The 16,610-nt window shown below is 37.6% G+C and overlaps 1 protein-coding gene across 1 annotated transcript in view; it reads left to right on the top strand.

The window, feature by feature from the left end:
• HACD2 (3-hydroxyacyl-CoA dehydratase 2) overlaps positions 1-16,610 on the top strand; it is a 93,838-nt gene that overhangs the window by 48,622 nt on the left and 28,606 nt on the right. The window contains exon 4 of the mRNA XM_049785932.1: positions 3,819-3,907. Within this exon, the coding sequence (XP_049641889.1) occupies positions 3,819-3,907 (89 nt within the window). The remainder of the gene's footprint in view (positions 1-3,818; positions 3,908-16,610) is intronic.

Below are 16,610 nucleotides of genomic sequence, written 5' to 3'. Positions count from 1 at the left end.
CAGAGGATAAGACACTTGCCCTATACATGGTTGACTCTGGTTCATTCTCTAGTCCCAGCACTGCTTATGGATTGACTCTGAGCATAGACCCAAGTATGGTTCAAAAACCGAAAATAAAAAGAATTTCTATAAAGTGGTAAAGAAAAATTGATATTGGAAGATACTTTTTATTATATTTGATCATCTGAAACAGACAACAGGAAAAAAAAATTATAAAGAATATCCAGTAAATTAGAAACTGCTTTGGTAGTTAGAGCCATTTAACATAAGGGTCTGGCTCAAAAAACTGAGCCCCAAGGTTCTGTTTCTTTCATGGATCTAAATTATGCCTTTGAATTGTTTTCTCTCAGAGCCAAGGTAGTGTTCTGCCCGGAACAAATGCATTGGCCTTTTCATATCCATTTAGGAATTTCTCCTATGGTTTCAAGATGTTCTCATAAAGTTTTTCTAATATTGATGAAGAATATAATATAGTTCCACTCTAGAGGACTATAGTACAGGGGGACTAGCAAGATAAATCAGAAATAGTTGAATTAACTTCCATGTTTTAATATACAGATGACTCTTTCCTCCAGATTTTAGGGAAAATTGGTAAACTATGATGTATCTATCCAGAGACTCTCTGAAAGTTAAATTGCTTATGTGGGTATAACATCCAGTGAGAAATAACTTAAATTGTTCAATGACAATCTGGTGTGACTCAGTGAGTCCAATAGAGTCACTTTTCCTTCAGTGTTATAGTGTTGATGCTTTGTTCAGTTGAATGACACATGAGATAGTTGGCGCTCATTGAAGACCTGTATTTTTGAACAGTGAAATCCCTCTCAGTGATGGTAAAAATCCAGAAAACTTCAGTCTAGTACACACATTTCATACTCAAGTGACTGGCTGTAATTGTCTACCCTCCGGTGTTCTGTCCTTTCTGGGTTGCATTCATATTGTTGAGTATAAGAACACTGATTGTTATATGCAGAGTGAACTCTCCTCAGTTTAGAAAGCATGACTGTATTTTAAGTTTTGTCACTTCCAGGGAAAAGTTTTCATTTAAACTTTGTATTCTTCCCAGTGCCAGACTTGTGAGGTATTATTGTACTTGACTTCATACATTTTTCCCTGTATATCCATTTCAGTTTTATGAAAAATAAGCAGGAGTGCACTTAATTTCATGATGCTTTTTGGCACAAAGAAAATATAATGCCCTCTTTTAGTTCAATACATCTTTCAGAAAGGCCAAACTCAAATATAGAGCTTATTTAAATGCTGTAATTTTGTTATTGATTTCAACACATGAAATCAGTTCTTTTGTCAGAGCTCAATAACCTTAGTGCGATTGTGTGAAATATATTGAAAATTGCTTTCTGGGGGTTGCATTACTATACCCTGAGAGACCTGGCCAATTTTCTTTCTGGAGGGATAAAAGAAAAGTGACTTCTCCAACTGCCCATCTTTTTGAAAAAAGAAAAAAGCCAATCACCATCTTTTACTCCTTCACTCCCACTCCTCTCTTCTTTTTGGCCAAAATTATTTCCTGTGTACCCCAAATCAGCTTGTTCTAGGTGAAAGTATTTTAAGAAAATTCCAGAAAGAAAGAAAGAAAGAAAGAAAGAAAGAAAGAAAGAAAGAAAGAAAGAAAGAAAGAAAGAGAGAGAGAGAGAGAGAGAAAGAGAGAAAGAGAAAGAAAGAAAGAAAGAGAGAGAGAAAGAGAAAGAAAGAAAGAAAGAAAGAAAGAAAAAGAAAGAAAGGAAGGAAGGAAGGAAGAAAGAAAGGAAAGAAAGAAAGAAAGGAAGAAAGAAAGAAAGAAAAGAAAAAGAAAGAAAGAAAATTACTATTTCAGATTAGAATTATTTCAGTTGGAAATTATCTTTTTGATGCCAATTATTTAATATCTGGTTAGGAATATATTTTATCAGTAAACTAATTGTATATGATAGGCATAATTTCAGGGAGCATTTTCTGCAACACATACATGCTTATGTGTGTCTGTATGCATGCTTGATATGTACTTAAAATATTTAAATATAAGAAAGTAAAAGTAGGTCACATCCCATAGCTGCCATCCAGAAGTTTTATTTTTGTAACAAAGAAATGTCTGTTTTAGTCATTCATTGTGATTGTTGCTTTCTGGAACATGATGGATTCTTTCAGCATGATTTGTTCATTACAGGAAATTTTCTTGTATTATATTCTTGAATAGTTTATCTGTTCCATATATTGGATTTTCTACTTTGGGGATAAGAATGACAATCCTTTTATAGTATTGTTATTGCTTGTATTTGCTTTCCATAATTGTCTTCCTTTTAGGTGCTTTAATTTTGCATTTCCCCCTAGATCTAATGCATGCTTTATTCTTCTTACAGTGTACCTATATGTTTGTCATATATCTTAATCTTGCTAAAGAGTGAATAGTCCTATCCTGCCATTTTTTTAGGGAGTGGAGACAGGGCTTGCTCCTGAATATACGAGTTGCTATACTCAAGTGTCTCCTGTCCATGTTTGGGTAATCCTGAAATTCTATCTGGGATTGCATGCAAGGCACAAAGCGTTAACTCTTGTACCATATCTTTTTTTTTTTTTTTTAAATAACGCTGTAATGTACCAAGTCGTTGTGACACAGTCATTTTAGGCATTGAATGTTCAAAAATCAATCCTACCACCAGTGTCACCTTCCCTTCAATAGTGTCCTTACTTTCAAACCGCCATCATGCTTCTTCTTCCAAAATTAATTTAAAATGTTTAACTTTTATTAATGAATTTTATTTATTTATTTTTGGTTTTGGGGTCACACCTTTTGGCACTCAGGGATTACTCCTGACTCTTCTTTCAGTAATCACTCCTGGCGGACTTGGAGGACCTTATAGGATGCTGGGCATCGAACCTGAGTCAGTCCTGAGTTGGTCACATGCAAGGCAAATACCCTACCATTGTGCTATTGGTCAGGCCCCAAATTAATTTTTAGAAGAATTCCTTGAAAGAAAATGTTTACAGATAATGAATTAATGAAGGCAGGGATTTTATATAACGGTGGTAGCTTCTCTTGAAGTAGTGGTTGTGTTTACAGAAATTGAGGAGAGAGGAGGTCAGAGAAATTTTAACTTAGCAGAAAATTAATTATGTAGAATAATTCAAGAAAACACTAGTGTTACAGCTTGGCCATCAAGAGAATGCTGGTGTATTCTGAGCAATGTACCAATGCTTGGTGTATGAGACAGGTAGAAAGAAACTTGTTTTTAAAGAAATCCAGCAAACTTCAATCTTACTACCCATTTACCCATCAAATCTATGTCACAGATAATGCTCAGGTGCATCTAACTTTGATTTTATGTAAAAATGGTTGATTTAATTAAGCCTTTCATATTCACCTAATTAACAGATTCACCCCATTAACAGAGAATGTATGTTTGGGAGGGCACACCAAACAGTGCTCAGGGGTTACAACTGACAACACTGTTTGGGGGACCAGGGATTGAGCCCAGGTAGTCCGCATGCAAAGCAAATGCCCTATCCACTAAACTATTGCTCCTGCCCCTCATAAAATTAATAGTCTCTAATTTTAAAGGTCAAGTAGTAGTTTTATTTGCTCTATCTATATGATAACTCTAAGACACATTGCCTTTGGTTTGTGAGGTTTTAAAAAATATTTAGGGTACAAGGTATCATGGTTATGAATTTTTATTAATATTATAATTAATAATGTCTTAGTTTTTACTGTAAAATGTAATAGAGCGATAAGACTCAGTTTTAGAAAATTATTTAGAAAATTTAATCACTTTTCAAAACTTAGTATGGTATTTATTTATCCATCTTAACATTTATTTCAGGAATTGTTCCATCTTCTGTTGTCCTGACCTCTTTCCAGGTGATGTCCAGAGTTTTTCTAATATGGGCAGTAACACATAGCGTCAAAGAGGTAAGCATTTGTATACACTAATACATCAGCTTGAATAAAGAGTTCATTTTATTCCCATACATCAGAGTGATAGTTAGATGAAATTTCAGGTCAGACCTGAAATAGCCCAGGTGATGATCACCAGCATTGGAAGAATTAGGTTGCTAAATGGGAAGCCCCCCACCCCAAATATGCAGTACTGAAAGCATACCCCAAACATGCAATATTGAAAGCTTTCATTTTTTTTGATAGGAGGAGTAGGATCATTTTCTAGTATGATTTTTGCTTTTTAAGTCACTTATTTCTGGCAGTTGTCAGCTAGTAGTAGAGTACATGTAACCATGGGAAGATTAGCCATCAATGACATTATTTGGGGCTTATGAAGAGAGCATTACATTAGCTTTATCTAGGCATTGTCTGTTTTTTGCCAAAACATTATCTTTTTCAGTATTTATTTGGGGCAGTCTTATTATGTTTTAACTAATGAGGTTCTTCTGTTTAAGTTTTATTGATATGTAATATATACACAGAAAAATGCACACAGCTAATGATTTTAACCAGTTAATTAAGAAAGTTATTATTATTGTTACTTTTTTGTTTTTGTTTTTGTTTTGGTTTTGGGTTTTTTGGGGGTCACACCCGGCAGCGCTCAGGGATTACTCCTGGCTCTATGCTCAGAAATCGCCCCTGGCAGGCACAGGGGACCATATGGGATGCCGGGATTCGAATCACCATTCTTCTGCATGCAAGGCAAACACTCTACCTCCATGCTATCTCTCCAGCCCTTATTATTGTTACTTTTATATAACATTTTGAAGATTCAGACTTAGATAAGCTTACCCAGTCCTTGAAGATTTCTGACTTTTTAAGGACAAATGTAAAAGAATCCTAACTTTCATGAGAGTACTTTTTAGAGTAGTTAATTTTTTAAAAGAATAAAGAAAAACAGCAAAGTAATTCCCAATGTAACATATTATTCCATTGTTTTCACTATTAATTGATTATGAAATAAGAAAAAACTATTCATTATACCATGTACCCTCTTCTTTAATTTCAAAGAGCTTTCTCTTTTAAAAAGTGATTTTATGTAATTTAAGTACAGTGATTAACAAAATTATCCATGATTGAGTTTTAGGCATGTAATATTTCAACACCAATCCCACCACAGTGTCCATCACTAGTGTTCCCATACTCCATCACCCCCCCCACCCAACCCTGTCTGCCACCTTGACAGGCAATTTGGTGGTTGATCTTATGGTTATGTTTTCAGTTTTATTGAGTCTGTGCTTTGGATCATATCACTATACCACACTCCCAAATCATCAGTGTCATGGAAATTCAGATCCCTATTCTCCCATTACTTCTCTTTCTCAACTTCCTCCTTTCTACCTTATTTTTTTTATGATTTTTTTGTTTTGGTTTGGTTTGGTTTTTGGGCCACACCCATTGGCTCTCATGGTTATTCCTGGCTCTGTGCTCAGAAATCGCTCCTGGCAGGCACAGAGGACCATATGGGATGCTGGGATTTGAACCACCATTGGTCCTGGGTGGGTCGACTGCTTGCAAGGCAAATGCCCTACCGCTGTGCTATCTCTCCGGCTCCTTTCTACCTTGATTTCTTTTTCTTTTCTGTCCTTCTTTTCTCTAAGCTCTGAATTTGGAACTGTATTACAAAACTATAGTGATGAAAACTGCATGGTACTGGAATAAAGATAGTCTCTCTGATCAATAGGCCAGAATTTAATAGTCAAGGATAAAATACTATATATATATATATGGACAGTTAATTTTTAATAATATATTTAAGTACCATGATTACAAACATATATGTAGTTGGGTTTCAATTATAAAAAAGAAAACACCCCTTCACCAGTGCAACCTTCTTACCACCAAAGGTACCCATCTCCTTCCTCCCCCAACCCTTACCTGTATTCAAGACAGGCATTCTATTTCTCTCACTACCATTGTCATGATAGTTGCTAGTGTAGTTATTTCTCTAACTGCACTCACCACTCTTTGTGGTAAGCTTCATATCGTGGGCCAGTCCTTCCAGCCCTTATCTCTATTATCTCTGGGTATTATTACAGTACTAGACAGTTAACTTTCGATAAAGAAGTTAAGAACATAGAGTAAAGATAGCCCCTTCAACAAAAAAAGATAATTTCAGGCTGATATCTTTGATGAACACACAGATGTAAAGATCCTTAACAAAATACTAGCAAATAAAATCTAACAACTTGTCAAGAAAGTTATATACGATGACCTTATATTCCCAGGGATGCAAGGCTGGTTTAATATATGCAAGTCAATCAATATAATATACCTCATAACTAACTACGTGTAAGTGGATCTATATTTCACAATTTACACAAAAGTCGGTTCAAAGTGGATCAAAGACTGAGATATGACCAGAAACTATATAAAGTACATTGAGGAAAATATAGGTAGAATGCTTCAAGACTTGGATCTCAACAGTGTCATCAGTCATCTATCTGATAGCACTGGAAAAGGCAATAAAATAAAGAAGTGAGGCTACATTAAGCTAACGAGTTTCTGCATGACAAAAGAAACACAGGTAAACTAAAAGACAGCTTACTGAATGGGAAAAAAATATTTGCATTCAACACATTAGATAAAAACTTTATACTTAGGATATATAAAGTACTCAGAAAAAAATAAGAAAATAAAGTGCTCAGAAAGATCAATATTAAAAATGTTTTAAACCCTATCAAAAAATTGGAAGAGGAAATGAACAACAGACTTGTCTGTGGGAGTCAAGTGAGTTGCTGGTAGGCAAATGAAACAGTACTCAGCATTATTTATCATTAGAGAAATCCAAATCAAAGCTACAGTGAAGTATTATCTCACACCAGTGAGAATGGCGTATATTAAAAATAGTAGTGTTTCTGCTAATGTGTTTCTTTAGGTTTGTTAGCCAAACTTTATAAACATTGCTAAGTCTTAATTTGGTGCATCAGTGTTAATGATGATTAGTATTTCCTGACCTATTGATCCCTTAACCAAGAAGTTGTCTCTATCACTGTCTCTAATTACCTTCTTTAGCCTAATATAAGTATTGTCATCACAACTTTTTTTTTTCCCATGGCTTATATGATTATTTTTCATCCCCTCACTCTAAGTCTGTATTTATCCTGTGAATTAAAATGTATTTCCTGTAGACAGTATGTGGATGGATTTACTTTCCTGAGACATCCTGCTATCCAGTGGCTTTTTCCTCTTCCCCCTCTGTGGCTCTTTATAGGTGAATTTAGTCCATTGGCATTGAGAGAGATTAATAAAAATGGCTGTGATGCCATTGTTCTGTATGTGTGTGTGGAACCTAGTTATTTTTGCAAGAGTTTTTCTTTTCTTTTTCTTTTAATGTGGTCTTTCTTTAATTCTTGCAGGATTGGCTCCATTGTTGCAAATGCTGTCAGCTCTTGTTTGTTTGAAAAGGCTCTTGTCCCTCTCTCAAATGATAGCTTTGCATGTAGTGAAGTCTAGGTTTTAAGTTTTTTTCATTCAATACTATGAATATGTCATTTCATTCTTTCCTGGCTTTAAGATATCATAGGAAGATCTGTTGCTATTCTTATGTTGTTTCCCTTATACTTGAGGGATTTTGTTTCCTTTTGCTGCTTTAAGTAATCTGTCTTTGTCATTTGATTTTACTATTTTAATTACTATGTGTCTTGGTGTTGTTTTGTCTATTTTGTTTTGGACTCTTTAGGCCTCATGAATCTATGCAGGAGCCTTTCTCCAGATATCAGGAAAGTTCTTAGTGATTATTTCTTCTTTCAACTGTTCTTCTCCTTTCCTTTTTTCCTTTCCTTCTGTTATTCCTATGATTTGAAAATTATTTCTCTTGCTATTATCTATGACAAATCTTACATTATCCTCCATTCATTTCTTTCTTTTGTCACTTCATACCTTTTTTTTTTCTTTTGTTTTTGGGTCATACCCATCAGCGCTCAGGGGTTACTCCTGGCTCTATGCTTAGAAATCACCCCTGGCAGGCTCGGGGGACCGTATGGGATGCCAGGATTCAAACCACATCCTTCTGCATGAAAGGCAAACACCTTACCTCAATGCTATCTCTCTGGCTCTGTCACTTCATACTTGATAAGGGCCTGTATTTTGTCTTCAGTATCACTGATATGGTTCTCTGCATGTTGAATTGTTATGACTGGCTATTATAATTTTTAATTCCTTCAACTTTATTTGTATAAACTTTTCAATACCAGATCAGTTCATCTTTCAGTTGGTTGAATTGTTCTTCCAATGATTGCCTTATTTCCATGACCATTGCATGGAGTACTGAATTGACTTCTTTACCAATGAGACTTAAGGCTTTATTTGAGCTCAGTGATTTGCCAGGACTAATGCCCCTGACTGCCAAGGCATGTACATTCTTTTGTTTAGTCATTGTTCTTAAAGATTTGTGGGCACTGTAATTTGAGTTTCAGATTCCCAATTGTCTGAGATCTGAACTGTTTGTTTTTATTTCAGTGTATTGTTACACTTCTTATCATCTACACTGTTTATAACCTGTTAATCTAACAATCTCTACACCCTAAAATGCTATTTCAGTTGTTCATGCAGTTGAATATCTAATAATCCTGTTTGCATAGGATATGGGGGGCCGGCGAGGTGGCGCTAGAGGTAAGGTGTCTGCCTTGCAAGTGGTAGCCAAGGAAGGACCACGGTTCGATCCCCTGGCATCCCATATGGTCCCCCGAAGCCAGGGGCAAGTTCTGAGCACTTAGCCAGGAGTAACCCCTGAGCATCAAATGGGTGTGGCCCGAAAAAAAAAGAAGGTAAATATGGAGGTATTTGTGACAAGATATCAAAACCTGTAATACTTAGTGGAGTTCAAGGAGAGATAGTGGGATTGAAGGGGTGAAATTGCCGCAGAGAAATTGTTGTGTTTTTGGTTCAAGAGACAGGCAGTGGCATGTGGTAGAGGGGAGTGGTGGTCCAGGGGAGCCAGGGTACAGTCATTCATGATGCGAGGACAACCACACATGAGGAGGTTCAAAAGGGTCAAAGCCCTTGACACACCACAACAAAATTAGCATTCACATTATGAGTCTGTTATGGTGTGTTCTGGGTTCAGGCGGGCCGCAAGTCTGGGGTGGCTCAGGGGAACCAGGGAGCGGTTACCCACAGCCATTTCAAAGTTCTTTCTATAAAAAATTTTAAAGCTCTATTTCCTTTGCCTTTTTTTTATTCTTTTTTTTTTTTTTTGGTTTTTGGGCTACACCCTGTGACGCTCAGGGGTTACTCCTGGCTATGCGCTCAGAAGTTGCTCCTGGCTTCTTGGGGGACCATATGGGACGCCGGGGGATCGAACCGCGGTCCGTCCTAGGTTAGCGCAGGCAAGGCAGGAACCTTACCTCCAGCGCCACCGCCCGGCCCCTTATTCTTTTTTCATTATATCATGTAAGTAACTAACTCAGTTTTAACTTCCCAAAGCCTAAATTCTTGAGCTAATTCTCATTTGCATTCTTAAATAGGTAATTATGTATTTTCAGTAATTAAATGATAGGTCCATGAAGACAGAGCATTGTCAGCTGTGGAATCCTTAATTGCTTTGCCAAAGTCAAGCTATTAATTGTCCAGGTGGTAATGTTCTGCTTGATGCATTGTTCCTGGCCTCTGCTTCTCCTCTCTTCCCTGACCTCACCTCTGCCTATTAGTACTTCTGTCAGAGGGAATAGATAGATACATCAAAAATGCTTACACTTCAAGTGAAGCAATTTTGTTAGCCATTTTGCTTTTAGCAGTATTTGTCAGAATTTCCTGGACAGAACATTGAGACTGTCTAGCTTAAAAAAGCGATTTACTGGGTTGGAGAGATAGCACAGCAGTAGGGCATTTGCTTTAAAGATGCAAAAGGACAGTGGTTCGAATCCTGGCATCCCATATGGTCCCCGAGCCTGTCAGGAGTGATTTCTGAGCCTGGAGTCAGGAGTAAACCCTGAGCGCTGCTGGGTGTGACCCAAAAACAAAAACAAAACAGAAAAAGCTATTTACTATCTCTCTGGACTACAGGTATAATGACCTGGCTCCCTTATTCGGTAATCAGGCGGCCTGACTGATGTGCAGTTTTGTCATTAGAAGGCATTTTCATGTAGAATGTCATACTTGAGGCTTTCCATTACTTGCTAGACTTGTTGCATTTGCATATTAAAGATATTTCTCTGCACTTGAAACTTAGTTTCTACAAATACCATACATTTCTCAAAAAATGTAATGTATTGATTTTTCAAAAAAAGTCTTTGGTCTTTTTGGTGCTGGTCATCAAACCCTGGTCTGCTACATGCAAAACCTGTACCCTTGTGATTTGAGGTTCTTCTGGACCCCTGAATTTTGTTGTCCTTCTGTCACCTCACAGGTCTTCTTTTCATGTAAGTCTATTGTTTAATTGACTTACTCGTAGAAATGGGGTCTTGCTCTTTCTTCTCTTACCAGCATCACAATCATTGATTCCCTCCCTCCACTTTGAACAGAGCATATTCCTGTTCATAACTGTGGCCTTCCCAAATTTTTGACAGTTCACTTAAAATTCCTGCTGCTGTGGCATTTTAGAGGCCCAGCAGAGACCTGTCACCTGCTCCATAATTCCTTCTCTTTGCCAAATATTTTTCCTTCTTGTAACATTTCATATTAGCTATATTTTCATATGTTCTGTATAGTTACATGTGGATTTCCTTAATCTCTGTTCTTTTATTTCCTGAAACATCTTCATAATCCTTATAATCAACGTTATTGACTTTATTGGTAGGAATCACATAACTAGACATAGGATAATTGCTTTGTAAACTAGATCTCACTTTCTCATAATAGTTTTCAGATTTCATTCCATTTTATTTTTGTTTTATTTTCTCCTTCCTTCCTTCCTTCCTTCCTTCCTCCTTCCTTCCTCCCTCCCTCCCTCCCTCCCTCCCTCCCTCCCTCCCTCCCTCCCTCCCTCCCTCCCTCCCTCCCTCCCTTCCTTCCTTCCTTCCTTCCTTCCTTCCTTCCTTCCTTCCTTCCTTCCTTCCTTCCTTCCTTCCTTCCTTCCTTTCTTTTCATTCTTTTTTTTCTTTTTCCTTGTTTTTGGGCCAGAGAAGTAATGTTCAAAGGTTACTCCTTGCTTTGTGCTCAGGAATTACTCCTGGTTTAATTCAGGATTTCATATAGGATGCCAGAGATCAAACCCAGGTCAACCACGTGTAAGCAAAGTGTAAGGAAAGGATATCTGTATTATCGAACCCCTCCATTTATTTTTATAAATCTTGCTGTCCTTAGGGGGGCCGGAGAGATAGCATGGAGGTAAGGCATTTGCCTAGCATGCAGAAAATCAGTGGTTCGAATCCCGGCATCCCATATGGTCCTCTGGGCCTGCCAGGGGCAATTTCTGAGCACAGAGCCAGGAGTAACCCCTGAGCACTGCCGGGTGTGACCCAAAAACCAAAAACCAAAAAAAAAAAAAAGAAATCTTGCTGTCCTTGCCTGGAGCCTAGTGTTGGTCTTATGCCAGAAAATTCTAGGGGTAAGGTCTCCTTGTATTTAGACCAAGGCTTTCCTTTCCATGTCCCCCATATTTTGCTGGGCCTATGCAAACAACAATTGCCACTCTAACACCATTTTTTACTGTACTTCTTTAACTCTTATCTTTAAAGAATAAAAGAGAGAGAGAGAGAGAGAGAGAAGAAGAAAAGCTTATTAAATCTTCTGCTGGGCCTTTAATAAGTTAATTGGTCATTCAATGATTTTCAAAAATATACTTGCTATTGGACCTTTTCTTTCTCTTCCATCTCGTTAGTTTTCTATTTTTTTTAATAACTTTGCCTTTGTTTTTCCTGAGACAAATTTATTATGATCAATTGTGTCAACTATGTGATATATTTTTTTAAATAAATTTAAAAGAATTTTCAGAAGAAAAAAAAATCTTGCTGTCCTTTAAAGTCAACATAAATTCTTAATTTTTATAACACTTTTGGATTTAGATTCCTCTTCCACTGTATTCTGTGCTCAATCCATTTGTTTTTTGTTTTTAAATTGTATGTGAAGTAGATCTTTACTGGACATTACTTTTTTAAATGTTTAAGTTAATGTTTTTTAAATGTTTAAGCCCTCGCTCATGTCATGCCTGAATGTGCTCTACCACTGAACTATGTCCCCAGTCCCTAACATATCTTCATATTTTTATCTATATCTATATCTAATCTACATCTACTTTTTAAGAAGTCCTATAGGGACCAGAGAAACAGTACAGGAATTACTCTTGCCTTTGTATGTGTCTAACACTTGTTCTGTTCCCAGTAGCACATAGGCACTCCAAACGTCCAACTCTTCACCCCAGACTAAGTCCCATAGGGCATTGTACTCGCTTGACATCTTAATCTCTAGAAGAATGTTATGTATAATGGCACTGTATACACTGTAGAATGAAAAGGTGATCACTGATTCTTATGACAAGCAAGGATTGATCCACCAACTAGTATGATGCTTTGATTGGCAGGATAGTAAAGAATTAATGCTCTTTATGTGCAAAAGCCTTTTCTTGACCTAAAAGTTAATGACCTTCCCATTTCTTTCCTTTTAAAGAGACATGTGCATGAACAGAGTAAAGATTCTGGTCCAACAAACCCGCAGCTTAGGGTTCAGGGTGGCATGGAGAACAGAGGAAATTAGCTGTTTAGGCAGACTTTTTTTTTTTTTGTTCTTTTATCTTTTTTCCTGACAGACCTTTTCTTTTCCATTACCATCTGTCTCCCACCCTGAACAAGATGGACATAGCAGCCACTTTGGGCATTTGGACCATTTTACCTCTGTGTCTATATCTGTCTGTCTCATTGAACTGAGAAAAGATTGGCATTTTTCAAAGTGAAATGCAACAGAAGATGCCATAATCTGTCCCTCTCTACAAATCCCTTTAGAAAGAGAAGAGTGAATAGGACCTATATTCTTCCTTATTTCAAAGTAGCCAATCAATTCAGGAATTTAGGTCTGTTATCAAGATCTTTAATCTTTTTTTGTTTTGTTTTGTTTTTTTGGCCTCACACAGTGAATTACTCAGTGAGCCAGGGGTTACTCCTGACTATCCACTCAGAAATTGCTCTTGGCTTGGGGGACCATGTGGGATGCCAGAGATTGAACCCAAGTCCATCCTAGGTCAGCCTGTGCAAGGCAAATGTCATACTGCTGTGCTATTACACATTTTATGTCCTAAAGTTTGAGAAATGCTCTGAAGATATTTTATCTTGTGTTGTAATTTTAATTTTACCTATTTTTTATTTTGAATTTACTTTACATTTCTATTTGGTTTACAAAGTTATTCGTTACTGTGTTTCAGGGTTTGCAGTATTCTAGTACCAGTCCTATCACCAACATCAACTTCCCTTCACCAATGTCCCCAGTTTCCCAATTTCACTCCTTCCCACAGACACTTTATTTTAAGTGATTTACCATACTGTATGGCTTAATGCCTAACACATTCCAGCTCGACACCCTCTTCCAGAATGATAACCTCTCTACTGTGGAACCCACCATTCCCCTTGCTATCTTGCCCTTCCTTCTCTCTCCTATGGTTTGCATCCTACTAAAGGCCAGCTCTCAGTTTCTATTGCTTTGGGGTATTTGTTATCCTCTACTATGTTTTTTGTTATATCTCACAGATGAGATATCCTTTTGTATCTGTCCCTGTTTTTCTAACTTTACCCAGCTTGTGCTCTATAGACCCATCCATGTAGCAGCAAATTGCAGAAGATACTATCTTTTCTCATGGCCAAGTAGTATCCTATTGTGATATGTACCATAGTTTATTTTTCCAGTCATTTGTTTTTGAACACATGGTTGTTTTCAAATTTTGACCATTAATCTCACTGTCTCTCATAAGTCTGAGAACTGTGGTTTCAGTCTTCAAGAATGAATAATGAAAGGTGCTGTGCAATTTCTGGTGCCGTCTCTAAAACCTGGTATCTAAAGCACTTGAGGCATAGCTCTGAAGGCCCTGTGGAGGCAGATCTGAACATGCCACAGTGAAGTTATAAAGTCACTTTTATTTATTGTTGAGAGTCATAAGGAGGAGCTAGAAAGGTAGTACAGTAGTAAGGTGCTTGCTTTGCACAAGATTGACCCTCATTGCTATCCCTAGCACCACAAATAATTCCCTAATCACTGCTAGGAGTGACCCATGAGCACAGAGTTTAAGAAGGCATTTTCAGGGGCCGGAGAGGTAGCACAACGGCGTTTGCCTTGCAAGCAGCTGATCTAGGACCAAAGGTGGTTGGCTCGAATCCTGGCATCCCATATGATCCTCCATGCCTGCCAGGAGCTATTTCTGAGCAGATAACCAGGAGTAACCCCTGAGTGTGGCCCAAAAACAAAAACAAAACAAAACAAAAAAAAGGTATTTTCAGCTGAGGAAATACGATGTCCACATGACTCTTTTTTTTTATTTTTTTGAGAGTGGAACACATGTAAACTGGCAGTTTTCTACCTCATCTGAAGAGCCTGATGCCTGCCAGAACTACCATTTTTATTAAGTATAGAGATCACCTCAAGGTGGGGTATCCACATGATTCTTTTGGAGATTTCTCAGCTTCTGTCATCTTCCTTGGATAGTTTGTGAACTTTTATTGATTTAAACTCAGTATTCTAGGACGTGGAAGCATGTTCTCTATATGAAAGGTTGATGAATATTGACCTAAAAGCTTGCTCTGTGCTTAGGACAAAGCACTTCATTTTTCTGAGACTTGTTTTTTTCTTCTGTAAAATGGTAGCACTAATAATCTACCCTGTGTGTGTATTTGGGAAGAATAATTCTGGAGAATTAGGCAGCAGTATTGGGAAATCAGGGTCTCTAGCATACTTCTGTTTTTTAATGAGCAGTTTTTTAAATCCCTTATGAAATAGTTTCACTTCAGAATGAACGCTGCTTCTTTCATGGATGCAGCAGTTTTCTTTCTCATTTTGCTTTTCCTCATTTTCATTCTTGAGAAAGTTGAAACACTAGTAAAAAAAACTTTCCTTCTCAGGTGGGTTCTTTGCCACTTGTGCAGGTTGGTCCTCTATTGGCATACCTCCAGAGCTGCATGCACTCTCCTGTCCTTGGCATCTATGAACTTGGTGTTAATTAAAGAAACAGAAAAGGCCACTTCCAGCCCCATCATTCAGATGACTTCACTGACATGAGAGCTAAGATGCCATGTCAGCTATGGCACCTTGTTCCTGTATGCTTGACCCAGGAGCCATTCCAGTGTGTCATTGCTCCCTAATGCCCTTTCCCCAACAATGCAATATCTCCATCAGTCAAGGCCAGTGGATGTAGTCATTATCTTTTGGCCGCTATGGATGCATCATGTCTAAAATTCTTCCTATTCTATCTATTCCCATATAGAGTTCTATTTTAAATATTTCTGTAGGTGGATTTACATCACCTTCACTTTTAAAATTAGTACTTCTTCTAAAGGTAGAAAAACCTCATTATATGATTGCTAATCAGACACTGCCAAACTTTAGACAGTTCCTAGATGAATTCAGCAATACTTTTGTGCTACTTCTACATGTTAATAACTAGCACTGAAAGATTATGTGACTTCTTTCCTAACTACAGAACTACAGGGTTTTTTTTTTTTTTTTTGATTTCTGGTTTTTGGTTTGGGGGCCATACCTGGTAGCACTCAGAGATCATTCCTTGTTCTGCATTCAGAAATTACTCCTGACAAGTTAGGGGACCATACAGGTGCCTGGGCTTGAACCCAAGTAGGCCAAGTGCAAGGCAAATACCCTACCTGCTGTGCTATCACTCCACCTTCTACAGGGAGATTGATCTTAGGTGATTTTGGCAAAACTAGATTCTACATTTTTCTCCCAGCACCTCCATCTCTGTCCCTTTCCAATATTTTTTGAACTATGTTTAAAGTTTCTACTTTTGACACATTGAAAATCATAGAGAAAATTAGGAGCAGCATGTTGAATCTGTAGAATTGACCCTCAAGTCTGACATATTCCATGTTGTGTAATTCATTGTCTTGGTTCTTTTTTAGCCCTTGAAAATTTCACTGGAATGCATCTGTTGTTCAAAATATAATATATTCTGATGGTACATTCCTTGGATTATTAAATCAGTTGTTATAAAAAGAAAAACACATACACAAAATCTCAAATAACAGTAACACACTTTCTTGCATTATGTAAGTTGGTGCCACCAGTGCTTCCTTCAGAACATAGCTCCCTTTGTCAGTAAATCTTTGACTAGAATCCAAGTTTTGCAGTATTAGGAAATGAGTTTCATGTGTTTTTATTGTTCATCATTTTCCCCTCTGGGCTCTCCTCCCCTCGACCCCATACCTTCCTACCCCTGCCAGACCTTCCCCACAAACACCCATATACTTGAAGCTTCTTGGGATCTTTTTTTTTTTTTTTTTTGCTCTTTCCAAGAACTAAATCTAACTCCCATCATTGCTGTTCGTTAGTTCAGGGTGGGAGGTGGGTGGTGGGTGGGGGACAGTTCCCTAGACAATCTCTCCATTAGGCTGCCTAGATGCCCTTTCTGGGAAGAATTCTAGACAAGGCTAGAGGAGACCTAGGCTTGATCTGTTTGCCCCAAAGGAAGCACTTCACCAGCCTAAGGATCTTCTGAGCCAAATCCTTCTGATGAACTTAGCTTCTTCCTTTCCTCCTTATCCAAATTCCCAGGGCTGAGTTTCTCCAGTGTATTTTGCACTTAAAT

Source organism: Suncus etruscus, chromosome 13, assembly GCF_024139225.1.
Source record: "Suncus etruscus isolate mSunEtr1 chromosome 13, mSunEtr1.pri.cur, whole genome shotgun sequence".
Classification (NCBI taxonomy): domain Eukaryota; kingdom Metazoa; phylum Chordata; class Mammalia; order Eulipotyphla; family Soricidae; genus Suncus; species Suncus etruscus.
Note: the sequence above shows the minus strand (reverse complement) of the source record. Positions and strands in the feature narration are given on the sequence as shown.